This window comes from Geospiza fortis, unplaced genomic scaffold (genome assembly GCF_000277835.1).
Source record: "Geospiza fortis unplaced genomic scaffold, GeoFor_1.0 scaffold29, whole genome shotgun sequence".
In the NCBI taxonomy this organism is placed as follows: domain Eukaryota; kingdom Metazoa; phylum Chordata; class Aves; order Passeriformes; family Thraupidae; genus Geospiza; species Geospiza fortis.
Window position 1 is genome coordinate 723,696 of NW_005054349.1, and position 15,222 is coordinate 738,917.

The 15,222-nt window shown below is 50.1% G+C and overlaps 2 protein-coding genes across 2 annotated transcripts in view; one reads left to right on the forward strand and one right to left on the reverse strand.

The window, feature by feature from the left end:
- Nucleotides 1–517, forward strand: part of F9 (coagulation factor IX) — a 10,252-nt gene extending 9,735 nt beyond the window's left edge. The window contains exon 8 of the mRNA XM_031058846.1: nt 5–517. Within this exon, the coding sequence (XP_030914706.1) occupies nt 5–517 (513 nt within the window). The remainder of the gene's footprint in view (nt 1–4) is intronic.
- Nucleotides 518–1,346: 829 nt separating this feature from the next.
- Nucleotides 1,347–15,222, reverse strand: part of MCF2 (MCF.2 cell line derived transforming sequence) — a 42,820-nt gene continuing 28,944 nt past the window's right edge. Inside the window, exons 19-28 of the mRNA XM_031058815.1 lie at nt 14,133–14,258; nt 13,185–13,406; nt 11,403–11,495; nt 11,062–11,140; nt 10,471–10,537; nt 9,991–10,082; nt 9,806–9,918; nt 9,444–9,556; nt 7,931–8,031; nt 1,347–3,266 (exon numbers count right to left, since the gene is read on the reverse strand). Of these exons, the coding sequence (XP_030914675.1) occupies nt 3,226–3,266; nt 7,931–8,031; nt 9,444–9,556; nt 9,806–9,918; nt 9,991–10,082; nt 10,471–10,537; nt 11,062–11,140; nt 11,403–11,495; nt 13,185–13,406; nt 14,133–14,258 (1,047 nt within the window). The 3' untranslated portion in view covers nt 1,347–3,225. The remainder of the gene's footprint in view (nt 3,267–7,930; nt 8,032–9,443; nt 9,557–9,805; nt 9,919–9,990; nt 10,083–10,470; nt 10,538–11,061; nt 11,141–11,402; nt 11,496–13,184; nt 13,407–14,132; nt 14,259–15,222) is intronic.

The window sequence follows — 15,222 nt, forward strand, 5'->3', positions numbered from 1 at the left end:
GGAGCAGCTGCGCAAGGTGGTGAGGCTCCTGCCCCACCCCACCTACAACGCCTCCATCAACGAGTACCACAACGACATCGCCCTGCTGGAGCTGGACCAGCCGCTCACCTTCAACAGCTACGTGACGCCGGTGTGCCTGGGCAGCCGCGAGTTCACCAACGCTCTCCTGAAGCAGGGCGTGGGCACCGTCAGCGGCTGGGGCAAGGTGCTGTTCCGCGGCCGCGCGGCCACCACCCTGCAGGTGCTCAGGGTGCCCTTTGTGGACCGGCCCACCTGCCTGAAGAGCACCTCCACCAGCATCCTGCAGAACATGTTCTGCGCGGGGTTCCCGTCCGGGGGCAGGGACACGTGCGAGGGGGACAGCGGGGGACCCTACACCACCGAGATCGAGGGCACCTGGTTCCTCACGGGCATCACCAGCTGGGGCGAGGAGTGCGCCCTGCCCGGCAAGTACGGCATCTACACCAGGGTCTCCAAGTACGTCAAGTGGATCAAGCAAACCACGAGGCTCCCCTGACCCCGGGGAGGGAGCGCTGAGCCCTGTGGGGAGGCTGCACCACGCTGGAGGATGGACTGGGGACGTGGAGAGGGACCACGGCAATCCCCGTGGCTTTGAGAGACCATGGCATTTCAATAAACATTTCTAGGTGAAATAACTTCTGCTCTTGGGAGGCTGAAGTTGAGAGAATGCAATGAAAATGCGGTAATAAGGAAATAAAAAGTCCTCTAATGACCCACGGCTGCATTTCTGAATGCACTGGTGCTGCTGGGGTGGTGTAAGTCCCCAAATCCCGAATGCAGGGGTTGGTGGATCAGCAGGGGAATGGATCACACATGTCCCAGGCCAGTGTGCCACCAGCACTGCCCACAGCTGGCACACAGCAGTGTGGGCAAGGGAAGCCCAGCAGGCACTGCTGCCCCAGCAGCACCCCAGGAGCCCATGAGGGAGGTGAACACGCACAGCAGTGCAGCCACAGTGCTCCCAAACAGAGGTTTTCACATGGAGGAGAGGATGGGGACACCCTGACCCTGCTGGGATGGGGGCAGGGGACACTGGGGACACCCTGACCCTGCTGGGATGGGTCCAGGGGACACTGGGGACACCCTGACCCTGCTGGGATGGGGGCAGGGGACACTGGGGACACCCTGAGCCAGGGCAGGCTGTCAGCAGCTGCTCTTTCAGACTTCACTATGAGTGCTAAGGTGCCTCTACCACTCTTATTGCCACTGCAATCCAGCGAGAAACTAATCGGATCATCTGCCACTGCTTACCTTAAAATCAAAATGCATGTAAGAAGGTTTTAAGTTGTTCCAAGGAAATGAAATAAAACCAACACTGTGAGCACTTTTTTTTTCTCAAGAATTATAGCAGATGTGTATTTGAACAGAATTGCATATTCTCAGATGGATTTATTTAACAAGTTTTTAATCTTTAAATATAGATTTAACACATTTTTACAGGTACATATACAATATAGTTCATTTAAACTTGCAGTCAGAGAAAATTCTCTACTGTAATTTATACATATACATGGAGAGCCTAGTTCAACAGCATACTCAGGGGAACATACCATGTGTGCAAAGTTTCAAATGTTAAAAACCTCAGACTGTACATTCAGATTTGCAGAACTTATCAACCTCATAAATTAATAAAAGCTTAGATTTAAAACTATGGAAGACAAAAAAGATTAAAATCATTCAATATGCAATGTGTGCTATGTTTCAGACAAATATTTACATTGTACCTCAAAATGTGTATTGTTACCACAAGAATTGTAACCACTATAAAGAGCCCCAACAGTAATTAAGACTTTCCCACCTCATTAGTGCATTGTGATTGATTTGGAAGCAGAGGAACAGAGCCTTCAGTGGTTGAACAGCTCTGCACTGTGGCTCCAGTGAAGGACATGGGATGTGCTGGCTCTGGTGCTGCTCAGCTCAGACTCAGCTGGTCCTGGCTCTGAGGGGCTCAGGGCTCACCCCAGTCCTGGAGGAGCAGCCACTGGGGGCTGGGAGCTCCAGCCAGCAGCTCAGCAACTGCTCCACACAAAAACAGGCACAAAACAAACCCAGCACGTTCTGACTTAACCTGGGACTGTCTAAGGACCAGCTCACAAATGAAAGTCAGATCATAAAGGTCCCCCTTTAGTCCATGGAATGAACATTTCCTTTGGCTGGGGCAGAGCAAACTCACTACTGCATGCACACCACTAACCCTGCTCTCCACACACTCAGGTGCTCTTTGCACACATCTGCTTAAAAGTTCAAACCACCTGTACCTACCTATGTTCTACAAAAGCAAAACTAGACAAAGAAACACAAAATTAAATTATTAGTCTTCAACATTCCTTTTCCCTTCTCAAAAATTCAATAGATACATTATTGGTAAAGATGCTGAAAAAGTCTTATCACAAGAACATCCTTAGTGCAAACATGGACATTTAGCTCGGATTTATGGCACGTGTTCCAAAGGTACATACATTAATGTAAACTTCAACACTTGCTAGATACAGGTTTCAGCCCTGCGACGCTTTGGGACCCTAAGTGATTGGTGACAACCCTGAGGTGTCAGTTTGACCTGACCCAGACCTCACTGAAATCAGGGAGGCTGACTGCAGTGGGCTGGAGTCAGACCCTAAGTGCAAAAAGAGGATCTTTAGTGTTATTGCTTCCTCACGTGGAGTCAGCCAGATGATGCTCTTACAGAACATTACATTCACACAGCTGAAGCAGATATTTAAGAAAAATCCACCCATAAAATCAATTAAGCAGGACATACAGCTTCTTGGTTTGGTTTTTTTTTTTCTTTTTGGTTTACCAAAACTCAACTCTTGTTTGCAACTTCAACAGTTGTCAGCTAGTAAGTAGGCAAAACCTACTTCAACCTGCAGAGGAGATTTCAAGCATCTAAACAAAGTGTCAGGAAACTGTAGTGCACTTCTCTGATGAAACATGATGTATGTCATGGAAAAACAGCAGGAAAAATGAATAAAATACCATAATTTCCACAGGCAAAAGAAACCAAAGAGCAGAAAATGGCTTCTTTTATGAGCATGAGAAGCTGCTTAGGACCCTGGTCCCAGTCAGTGCAGATGAGGCTGTGGAGGTCTGTGAATGTGATGAACAGGACAGGACAGCTCCAACTACTGTGCTATTTCTCTGTAACACTGAGCTGAAAGCTTCCAAAGAGCATCGAAAATGGGATGCTGCTAGTTCACCCTCAATTCAAGGGGAACTAAACTTTCTGGTGTTACACAGGGCAGCATCTATAAAGTAATGGAGAATGGTGTTAATATTAAAGCATCTTATTCCAAGAAAGACATTGTTCCCTGTAATCATGTAACATTTATATAACAGAAAAAAAACAAATGCACTCCTGCATTTCTCCCTAAAAGCTGAACTCCCACTGGCTTCAGTGAGAGCCTTGACTAAGGCAGGACCACAGGGTTTGACTCATTTCCATCACCTATCACTTCATTATCACAGCAAGGCCAGCTGAAATCTTCTCTAGGCTCTTTATTTTTTCAGGCTGGAGATGGTTTCTGGGTTACTAAAGAGCTGCAGGGTGTAGGAGAGACTCTGCTTTATGCTTCAAAGGCTAAAAAAAATCAGCATTGCCTCTAAGGAACCCTGTGTGGACACAAGAGCCTGTGGCTGCAGTCCCTGAAGGGAGTGAGGGGCAGGGAAGGAGCTGTGCTGCAGCTGCCAGCTGTGGTGGCACTGCAGCCAGAGCGTGGGCACAGCTGGCACCTTCCAGCCAGCATGCCACAGCAGCCTGCCAAAGCTCCAGCCACAGACAGGAACAGCCTGGCCAGGCAGGTCCAGGGCGGCAGGGGCACAGAGAATCCCCAGGGATTGTCCAGGGGCACAGGACAATCCCAGTGCCCCGTCCAATAGGGACACAGGACAAGCCCAGTGCCCTGTCCTGGGACACAGGCCAATCCCAGTGCCCCGTCCAATAGGGACACAGGACAAGCCCAGTGCCCTGTCCTGGGACACAGGCCAATCCCAGTGCCCCGTCCAATAGGGACACAGGACAAGCCCAGTGCCCTGTCCTGGGACACAGGCCAATCCCAGTGCCCCGTCCAATAGGGACACAGGACAAGCCCAGTGCCCTGTCCTGGGACACAGGCCAATCCCAGTGCCCCGTCCAATAGGGACACAGGACAAGCCCAGTGCCCTGTCCTGGGACACAGGCCAATCCCAGTGCCCCGTCCAATAGGGACACAGGACAAGCCCAGTGCCCTGTCCTGGGACACAGGCCAATCCCAGTGCCCCGTCCAATAGGGACACAGGACAAGCCCAGTGCCCTGTCCTGGGACACAGGCCAATCCCAGTGCCCCGTCCAATAGGGACACAGGACAAGCCCAGTGCCCTGTCCTGGGACACAGGCCAATCCCAGTGCCCCGTCCAATAGGGACACAGGACAAGCCCAGTGCCCTGTCCTGGGACACAGGCCAATCCCAGTGCCCCGTCCAATAGGGACACAGGACAAGCCCAGTGCCCTGTCCTGGGACACAGGCCAATCCCAGTGCCCCGTCCAATAGGGACACAGGACAAGCCCAGTGCCCTGTCCTGGGACACAGGCCAATCCCAGTGCCCCGTCCAATAGGGACACAGGACAAGCCCAGTGCCCTGTCCTGGGACACAGGCCAATCCCAGTGCCCCGTCCAATAGGGACACAGGACAAGCCCAGTGCCCTGTCCTGGGACACAGGCCAATCCCAGTGCCCCGTCCAATAGGGACACAGGACAAGCCCAGTGCCCTGTCCTGGGACACAGGACAATCCCAGTGGCCTGCCCAGCAGGGACACAGGACATGCAAGCTCAGTCCTTCCTCAGTGCCTTCCCCCACAAAGCACTGGCATTGGGGGAAACTTCTGCTCAGCTTTATGGCATGGAGAGCAGGCACAGGGGATCCCCCTGAGGCGTGGGGGAGAGGATTTGGCAAACAGGATGTTAAATAAATGAGGAGAGGGTCTGGCATGTGGAACAGGAGCCTGTGCCCACCTTAAATCACCAGAATGTCTTGGGCAGGAAAAGAGTTCAAAGGGAACCTGGTTCCTGGTGCTGCAGTGCAGCTGAGAGGTGAGACCCTCCTCCTCACTGGCACAGACCTGCCAGTGCTGCCCACTGTGACCCTGGCACTCTGCACACCCAGGGACATGCAGAAATGCTTTGTCTGCTGCTCCAGTGCAGAAGGGAGCTGGGATTGTAATGCTGGAGCCCCAACCTTCCCTGAAATGAGGAGATAATCTTGCATCTCTGTGTTAATTCATGGAAAAGCCAAGCCAGTTAATGAGGCAATGCCTGACCACCTGCAAGGCAGCTGAAACCAACACATGGGCGAGCCTCAGCAGCAGTTACATTCTGAGTATTGCTCTTTCTGAGCACAGTTCTCTCCAAATATTTTTCATTTTGACTCTGCATGTTACCACCCGCAATACAAAACTGCTCCTTCATCATGCACATTAAAAAATCCACCACAGGTTTGCACAGCAGAGAGAATAAATCTGTCTGGAAGAAAGCAGCAAGGACTAATCTCAGAACTTACAGCTGGAGGCACACCAGAAGGAAAACTCATTTCCAAAATGCTCTCCAAGCCAACCACCTTCCTCCCAGAGAACTCATGGCTCATATCCAGGCCAAGATTTACAAGAGGACCATGGATTTGCAAAGCTGGGAAGTGAAGCATTGACCAAATACCCCTCTGCTAACTTAAAATGCACAGCAAAGAGTTCCCTGGAAATCATGATGATCTGCAGTGGCTCAATGCTGGAATAATTAGCAGGAGGGGAGAGAACAGCCTGTGGGCATGCAGGTATCAGCCATCCTGTGGTGGGCCACAGGATAAATCCAAGGAGAAATGTGAAGGTAAGGGAACCATTTATTCTATTCAGCTAAAGGCTTTGCCCTGAAAAAAATCCCAAACCCCAGATTTGTGTGAATTCTGCTGTGAAATTCTGTGACTGGACACAGAGTTTTAATTAGAGGAACCTAGAGCTGAGCAGTAAGACAGGCACTGCCCCCACAAATGCCAGAAGTGCCTCTCCCCAGCACTGAAGTGACTCCAGCACTCCCCAGGCTCCCGGGGGTCCCACGGTGTTAATCAAGTTTACATTGCTGACATGCAAAGCAGCATCTCAGCACAGGCAGCTCAGGAGGGATCTGAGGCTGCTCCAGCCCCTGCCTGGCTCCACCAGCCTGCCTGCCTGCCTGCCTGATCTCCCTCTGCTGACTGGCGCAAGAGCTCCATCTCCTGAAGCAGCAGCAAAGAGCCCAGCCCAGCCCAGAGCCAGCTGCAGGGTGAAGGGACCAGCCCAGGGTGAAGGCAATTGCTGAGTGCAGAAGAACGGCATTAAAATCAATTTTCAGAGTGCAAGTTGCTTATGGCTGTAAGGACACAGTGCTGAAAAGCTCTAGGAATAGCTCTAGGAAACAGGAGGAGAACATCCTACATCATCCCCCAGTATTTCCTGGAGTGTGTAAGGTTAGAATCGTGCCTTGGGACTGCAGGCACCATCAGAAACAGCAAACAGAACAGTTACCTTCACAGGGAAAACAGAGCCCCAGTGCTCTCAGAGCCTGGGACACGGCTCTGGAGCACCTGGGCAGGGGTGTGGGACTCACAGGAGGCATTTTCTGTGGTTTCACCCCGTGCAATTCCCCTCAATTTGTACTCAGCAACTTTGTAAACCAGTCCAGGGCTGACAGTCTCTAGGTTTTTGGGGACATGACCACTGACAATGCAAACCAGGATTCAAAGTTTCCCAGCACCTTTTCTTGAGATGCATTCTCAGCTGGAAAACCCTTCTGCACAGGACCTGGCGAGATGGGGCAGCTATACATGGAGAGAAGATCAAGGGAGCCATAACTGCAGGGTGCCAGCAAACTCTGAACAGTGGTTAGCAAACCACCCCTTACAGAAAATCAGCAAACCTTCAACCTGAGAGATATGACTGCCCTGCAACAAAGGGAATAAAAAATACCTTCCTGTAGAGGAAGGATTTCACTGAAAACCACCAAAAAACCATCAAGAGCTGACTGGAATTCTGAGCCTTTCAGATGGCTTCCTTCACCTTCATCAAAAAAACAGATTCTGACAGAAAGAAGTATTTAAGAGAAATGTCCTTGCAAGATTTGCTTCATACAGTTATAGCTAGTAATTTTATTTTTTTTAATGGACTAAGTCTGTGTGGGCTTCCTGAGCTGTTCCATCTGCAGCCCTGGGGTCCCATTTGCAGAGGACAGCATGGTGATGAGGCAACACATGGAGCAGTGACATGGCAAGGGCAACAGGCTGCTCTTAAGGCATTTTCTTGTGTCATCTCTTATGCTTCCCTGTCTATTGCTATGTACAGTTACAGCTAGAAAATGAGAACTCTGGGTTTGGAGACTCCAAGCCTTTGGCTGAAACCTGTTTATAATGAACTTTCTCTAAGGGTGCATTAACCAGCAGGCAGCAGTGAGGGCAGGAGAGAGGCAGCAGGGAGGAAGTATTGCCTTAGAGTGCTGGGGTCAGGCCACGATGTCTTTAGCAGCAGCAGGAGGAGATTTGGCTTAGGTACCTCCTGCTCCCACAGGAGGGTGTGAGCTACAGCAGGGAGCAGGAAAACAGTCCTGGAATCCCTGGTCAGACTCCATCTCTTCTCCCCGGTCTTCTACCCAGTGCTCTTGCAATGAGATCTACGTTTTTAAATGCTTGGTTTTAATTTACTCGTGCCTAAAGTCTCAGAAACGTCTTAAACAAACAAACAAACCAAAAAAGCTTAATTTACTACTTTTGCAGGCTTTTTGGAATAGCTGCTTGCTTTCCTATTATTCCAGCAGAGGCATAAGCAGCCAGATTTAGTAGATCAAGTGTAATGCAAATGGCTTAAAAGACCTGGCTTGAGCTATGGGATATTTCTGCTAGGCGTGCTATCAAATACCTGCAACTTTGGCATTCCGAAACCTGCAGTCCCCGACTACAATCTGCAGACTGTGCACAGGGATCCAGCCTTCTTTCCTTCTGTTGAGGTTCTTCACCAACCTTGGGATGACAGCAGCATTAGGAACAGAAGCCAGCCCACCCAAAGCAGTCTGGTGAGGCACGCTCTGCACAGCTGGAGTGCAAGCAGCAGTTTGCTCCAACCAGGGAAGCATTTTAACAGGACCTGGCCATGTGCTTAAAGCATTCTTCCCACCTCAGTTTAGGAACCTAATTAAAAAGCTTACACCTCTGTAGACAATGGAGAAGAACAGGACTCCCTCTCAGGTCCTCCTGCCCGAGACCTCCAGAGATGCCAGCTCAGGGAAACTGGCTACTGAAGGAGTCAAGGACAATTATTTTTCTCACTCCTCTGCCATTTAGACTGGTAGGATGATTTTAGTCAGGGTACTGTAAGTGAATTCAAGCCAAGATTTAGGCAGCTGGAAATACTCATCCTCGTAAGTGACAACCCTCTGTCTCACTCATGCAGTGAAACTTGTGCTAACAGAAAGCCTGGAGTGAGAAATCTCTGACTGGCACTGGCTGGAGCCTCAAGGAGAGGTGAACTTCAGCAAACCTGAGATGCTTTGCATCTGCTTTGGCTAAAAACAAACTGAATTTTCCAAAATGCAGATCCTTGCAGATCCCTTGCAATTGAAATATTCTGTTTTATCCTGTTCTGACTTCCCTTGAAGTGCAGGGGCTGTAGCTCTCAGCCAGGAATCCTGCACAGGGCATTGACATCTGTGCATCCTGCACAAATCTGACCCAGGTTCCTGCCAACATCACCCTTCCCACACCCCAAACAGGACTTTGGCACACTGGGCTCCCTCTGCTGAGAGCCTGGGCTGGCTGAGAGGTGCTCACAATCACCCTGTAAAGGGAAGAGCCAGAAGCTTCAGCCAAATTGCTGTAAGATCTGTCTCAGGAGGGGCAGGCTGCCCCCAGACAAGGATGGTCCAGCCTGCCCAGGGGGGTTCCCAGGGGATGCTCCCAGCCCTGAGGTGTTCCCTTGTGAGCCTTTACAGCTTTACACACAACAGAAACAGTCTGCAGCATCCCCCAGCGTAGGGAACACTCCTACAGCTGTCTGAGGGAGGCAAACACCCTGCAGCCACTCACTGGGGCTGTCAATAACCCCAGAGGGACACAGCCTGCAGCTGAGCCGGGATGGACAGAGGGAAGAACCATCTGAAGTGGGGACAGCGTGGCAAGAGGGGTGTGAAGGTGTTGGGAAAACCCAGCTGAGGCAGAGACCCTCAGGGGGAGGCCAGGGGAGTCCTGACTCGTTTCCCCAGGCTGTGCCAGTGGGGATGGATCCAGTCTTGGCAGGAGAATGAATTCTCCAGCTTTCTGCAATGGCCTACGGCTCAGCCAGGAGCTGCATGAGTGTATCACCAGGCAAGTGACATTTGAAGGGACTGCCCTGCAGGCTCTTCAGAGATAAGGCAAAGTAATCCTGAAATACCTACCACTGTCCCTCACCATCTTCATGCAAGAGCTGAATTTCATCCCCATTTTTCACCAGCAGGTCCTCTGATCCTCTCCTCTTGCAGTCTGCAAGGGCTTTGTATTTTCCTGGAGACTGTGGTAGAGAGAAAAGCTTGCATTATTTAGCTGCATTGTGTATCACGCAGCTGTGAGTCTGACTGCTGCAGGGAACGTGGCAGAGCCCTACCAGCTACCTGAATCAGAATTATTCAAGAAACTCTGTCTGAGACATCTTCTCATTGTCCACACTGAGATGTGGAATTTCTGAGCGACATGGCCAAGACACAAGTATTATCAGTGAGGAGAACAGGCAGAGTGAGCCCCAGGATGTCCCATCACCTACCAGCTGGGTGCCCTCCTCCTCCTCGGTGTCCGAGCAGTTGGACAGCTCCTGCTGGCCCGTCCACTCCTCCAGCCCCTCGCAGATCTCCAGGGATTGGGACATTCCTGGCCAGCCTGCAACACACCGGGGCTCAGCCTGGGCCAGCAGCCCCAGAGAGGCCCCAAGGGGGGGAAAAGGGGCCCTACCTCTGTGGGGTTTGCTCTGGGGGGACAGCAGCACCGGGCTGGTGCGCTCCGAGTCGTTCTCCTCCGAGCTGATGGAGGCTCTCTGCTGCTTCCTGAGGGGGGCAAGAGAACAGAATCAGCCCCAGCTTTACTTCCCCAGTGAGCACCAACCCCACGAGGGTTTGTCAAACGGGGGCAGAAATAATCCTGGTACCCCTCAGTGTATGTTTGACCTCTCAGTGGACATTTCTGTGAAGATTAAGCACTTAGTGCCCAGTTCCCAATCTTTTTGGGAGGGGAAGGAAGCTGCTGCAGTGCCTCTGCCCTGAATGAGAGCCCTGTCTCTGCTCTGCTCCATCTGCAGAGGGGCTGCAGCTCAGCTGAGCTGCCAGGCTCAAGGGCGTCCCTGCAGACCCTGTCCCCAGGCCACGGGCACCCAAAGGGGAGCAGCAGCACACCCCTGCTGGGAGGGCACCCAGCCCAGCCCGGCATGGCACTCACCTGTCCCCCAGCTGGGAGGAGAGTGGGAGCTGCTCCGAGCACGAGCCAGGCTGCTGCTTCTCCCCTGCTGCGAGGGCAAACACAGCTTCAATCCAGTTCTCTACTGCAGCTGTCACACTTGAAGCATTGCTTTAAAAATGAGACCTGCTGTACAGCCCTAGTGGCTTCTGTTCAGAGGTAAACAGACCTATGGGCTCTTGCAAAGCACAGAGTTAACTATGATTATGGGATTGGCATGTTAGCACAAACCCAACACTGAGCATGCTCCTGAGGACCATGAGATGCTTCAAATTAGGCATCTGGTTTGTATCTTATTGAATTAAACCTAGGATAACAAATGTGAAATAATGCCCAAGGTAATGACAACCAAAAAAATGTACTTCTGTGATTCATTTTCACATGAGCACCCAGTTTTTACTGCTCTAAGGTGAGTTATTTCCCTGCAATGTAAGGCCTCACTCCAGCATTTTGTTACCAAGCTTCTAAAAATTAATTCTCCAGAAAGAATTAGTGGACTTGAAGATCAGCAGTGTGCCAATAGGAAAGCTTCTGCTGCAGAATGAAAGCCACAGAGAAATTGAGCAAATGTACCTTTTATAAGCTCTTGCTGCTTGAACAAAATTTTTCTTATTTCATTCAACCATGCCATCTTCAGATCTACTGTTTGGGCCTGGAAGAAGAGAAAATTGTCTGAATTTTGAATTAAGAGTCATCCATTATAATGTAGGAATAAAACCTTACTTTTCTATGCTGTAATTATCTGAAATCCCCTTTTTCCCCTAAGCTACTACTAAATTTTAAATAGTCTTGATCTTTTACAATTGATGATTCCCGTTAGATCCAGGCAAGGCACAGTGGCAGTTGTAGAGCTATCACTACAAGCAGGAAGATCAATGAGACATTTTCTTCTCACAGATTCTGAAGGGACAAACCTGCACCACATAGACCTCCTCTCTCCCACTGTACCAGATCTCAAATTTCCGATGGTCTCCTTTCACATTCTCCGTTATCCCAACTGCATTCATCTGCAAATCCAAACAAACAGAAAATTAAACACAGCACAAAGCCCCCTCTTCCCCAGGAATGCAGACTTTGGCAGCAAGTGAAACCTGTCTGCACTGAATTTAACATGTTGCATCAATTCCAATTGACGTAGCAACTGGAAGTCATTATCTGTCCCATTCCTCCTGACTTTCTATCAGCTGCATTTTGGATGAGCTTTCCACAACAAATCAATGGACCTTTGGGAACTTCAATTGGGAACCAGTGGAACCAAGTGAAGCATCATCTCAGCTGCCTCTTTCTGCACAGAATGTCTCAGATTTGGCACATGAAGACTCGTAAATACCTGACATGTTATAATACATGTTATTTATCCACACAGATTATTTCTTTCCAAAAGCAGGGTTAATTTTTGGGATGCCCCGAGTCTGGCTTGCAGCTGAATGCTGCTTTATTCATCATCCCCATCCACTCCTGACAGTTTGGATGAAACACCAAAGGCCCAAATCCTTCAGGACTGCACAGTGTGACCCACCTGAACCGAGCTCAAACCATGATTAGAGACACAAAACTCTTCAGCAACAGGAGAGCTCTGCCCTCCCTCCTGAGCAGGCCATGAAGCTGAAACCTGCTGTAATACCTGAGAGCACAGGAACCATCCTCTCCCTCAAAGCAGGGTTTGCTGGCAATTATTCACTGATTAAGGGATGGCCAGAAATAGCTCCAGTATCCCACTTGCATGTTTTGGAACAGATGCAATAATAAAGGTATCATCTATCATAAATTATGCACACAGACTGGATCAGACAAATCCACTATAAACACAAACAAACCCTTAGAAATAACAGCTGTTCACCAGAGCTGTTCCTCCCTGACAATGTGTGCGTGCCCAGGTCTGAAAGCCCTGGATGATTTACAGCACAGGTGCCATGGACAAATGTTCTGTTCCAACTGTTTCATGGTGCTGCCCCTTTGCAGTGGCATGAGCAGCCCCAGGGAGCAGGAACCAAGCTGCTCCTGACAGCACAGAAACACTGGGGCTGGAGCAGACCCCGAGACCATCGCGTCCAACCACGAACCCAGCACTGCCAAGGCCACGCTGCCCCTGTCCCCAAGTGCCACATCCACAGGGCTTTAAATCCCTCCAGGGATGGGACCCCCTGCCCTGGGCAGCTGTGCCAGGGCTGCCCACTCCTCGCAGCCAAGCTGAACCCCCCTGGCACAGCTTGAGGCCATTTCCCCTTTAGAAAGCTGGATGAGGCTCCATTTTGATTTTATAAAAACTTAAAATTGATGAAAGCTGTGGGAAGGGCAGCCAAGAGAGCCTCATCCAGCCACTGCAATTCCCAGATCTGTGCACCTTATTTACCTTGGCAATTTATAGAGGCTCCTACAAAACTGCCCAGGCATCAAGACATTAGAAATTTCAGATGATCTACTATGATGATGCCCAGAACAAGTGCCAGGAAGAGACAGATTTAAGGTCTGTTCATCCAGGTTAGTGGATTTTAAATTCCATTTCCTCCCCCTGGCCAGGATTTACTGTCAGCTGTTGGATCACTGCACATGCCTGTGGGGCACCACAGCCCTCAGCAGCAGGAACCAAAGCCCATGTCAGAGATAAACCCCCTGGCTCTGCAGAATTACTGCTCTGCAGTATCCATGGCTGTGTAAAACACCCTAAGGTTCATAACAAAAATAAAACCCCTTACTTTCAGAAAGTGCTTAAAGCTGTAAGATGAGGTTTTGTCATATCCATCTCCGTGCTCCTCTCTCTTCTTGCAGAAGACCAAGGCTTTCTCATACAGGAACAGGTGCCTCTGCATGGGCTTGAACCTGGCCAGATCCTTCATCTTTGTGGGCCCTTTTCGGTGTCCTGCCCAAACACTGAAAGATCCCTGCATCAATACTTTCCCCAGTTCGCTCAGGTCACCCTGGGGAGAGCATGACAGACAAGAAGGAATGAAAAAGAGGTGAATTAAAACGTGAGGGGAGTCTCCAAACAATGCCAGGACACAGGGCCAGCTCTGCTCCAAGGCACGTCCCTCTAAGAACAGTTCTTCCTGGGAGGACCAGGGGACCTTTGGGATGACGGCCTGGAGCCAGGGGAGCACAGCTCTCATGCAGGGCTGCAGCCAGCCTAGGAGGGCAGGAACTGGAAGAACTAAAAGGAACAGAAAACCATCCAGGTCCTAGTGAAGAGCATGCCAAGGGCTCTGGCTGCTTTAGTGCGACAGGGAAGTGAGATTTGAGCCTGAACTGAGGTACCAGGAGATGGAACTCTCCAGGAGGCCAGGCCTGGGATCAGCAGCTTCCCTGAAACCCCAGGAAATACAACCACTCCAATGGGAAAGGTTCAAACTCAGCCTGAGAGTCGTTTGTTAAATGCTGAATGGGAAATGCTACAGAAACAGCCCAGGAGAGTTATCAGGTCAGCCGTGAGAACACAGAGGGGCACGCTGGAAATACTCTAGAAAACCACAAGGTGGCAAAGTGTGGGCACCGAGCAGCTCAGGATATCCCAAACCCCTGAAATCAGATGGAGATTGTCACCTGTGATTGTCCCTGATCCCATCCCCCTGCACAGGTTCTGTTCTGGGCCACACTCTGCACACCCCCCATGCCCTGTGCCAGGGCTCTCAGGGCCCAGGGCTACTCACATCATAGCCTGTGATTGAAATCTGATGCATGGAGTCATTGACTGACTTCAGCAAATCCAGCATTGCAACCAGAGCTTCTTGAAGTTCCTGAACTCCATCACAGCTCGTGCTGTACTTTAGCAGCTCCTGAAAATAGAAATGGGAGAGCACATGTTTGCACTTGAACAAAACAGATTTTTAACCTTGCCCAAAGTTTCCAATGCCCAGAAGTGACCTACACTGAGTTTCTTTTTTCATGTCCCTGGAAAAAGGGCTCTCTCTGAAGCACAGTCAGTGTGAGGTGTGGACAGGCCAGTGAGGGACGGCCTATTTTTAATGTTTCCTTAAGGATGGAGTCAGCACAGAGCAGCACCACACTCTGATCCCTTTGTGCTGTGTTTTCCTGCCTGGTAAGATATGGCAAATGAGGCTGGGGCTGTTCATTAGTGCCAACGTGCCCTCCAAGGAGCTCGCAGCAGATCACTGTCTTCAGACTGGCAGGCACAAGGAACAGAATTTATAAAACCCAGAGCCTTCAGGTCAGTAAATGGAGGACAGAATTTTACCACTGAGATAAAATTGATTTTATTTCAGATCTCCTGTGCCTACCTACGGCTGCATTATATACTCATTGGATACTCATTCAAGAGGCTGGAAGGAGGTTCAGAAGCTACTACCCAAGTGTAACTCCTGTCTTACACAGTGAGAATAACTGCACTGCCCTGCCTCAGATGGGGGACACAAGAATAAATACATTAAAGATCACAGGTGCTATCAACACCCAAGGAGAAGAGATGCAACAATTTGTTCATCCATCAGAGTCTCATGGTCATCTCTGGCTCGGTTTTCTTACAAGTGCTTCTGTAGTTCTGCATCTCTGAACAGTTTCAAAGAGTCTTCCTCTCCTTAAAAATGGCCTGTTACAAGCACCTGTTCCCTTTTCAGGTATGTGAGCATTCATCTGCACCGAAAGGCACCTCAGGAGAGGCCCAGATAAGCAATATGTCATCCAAAGCTTGGTGCTGATTTACAGGTCACCTCTAACTGAAAAACAGAACGAATGTAATCTCTCTGCTGATGGCCTTGGGAAGCACAGCCTGGCACACCTTCA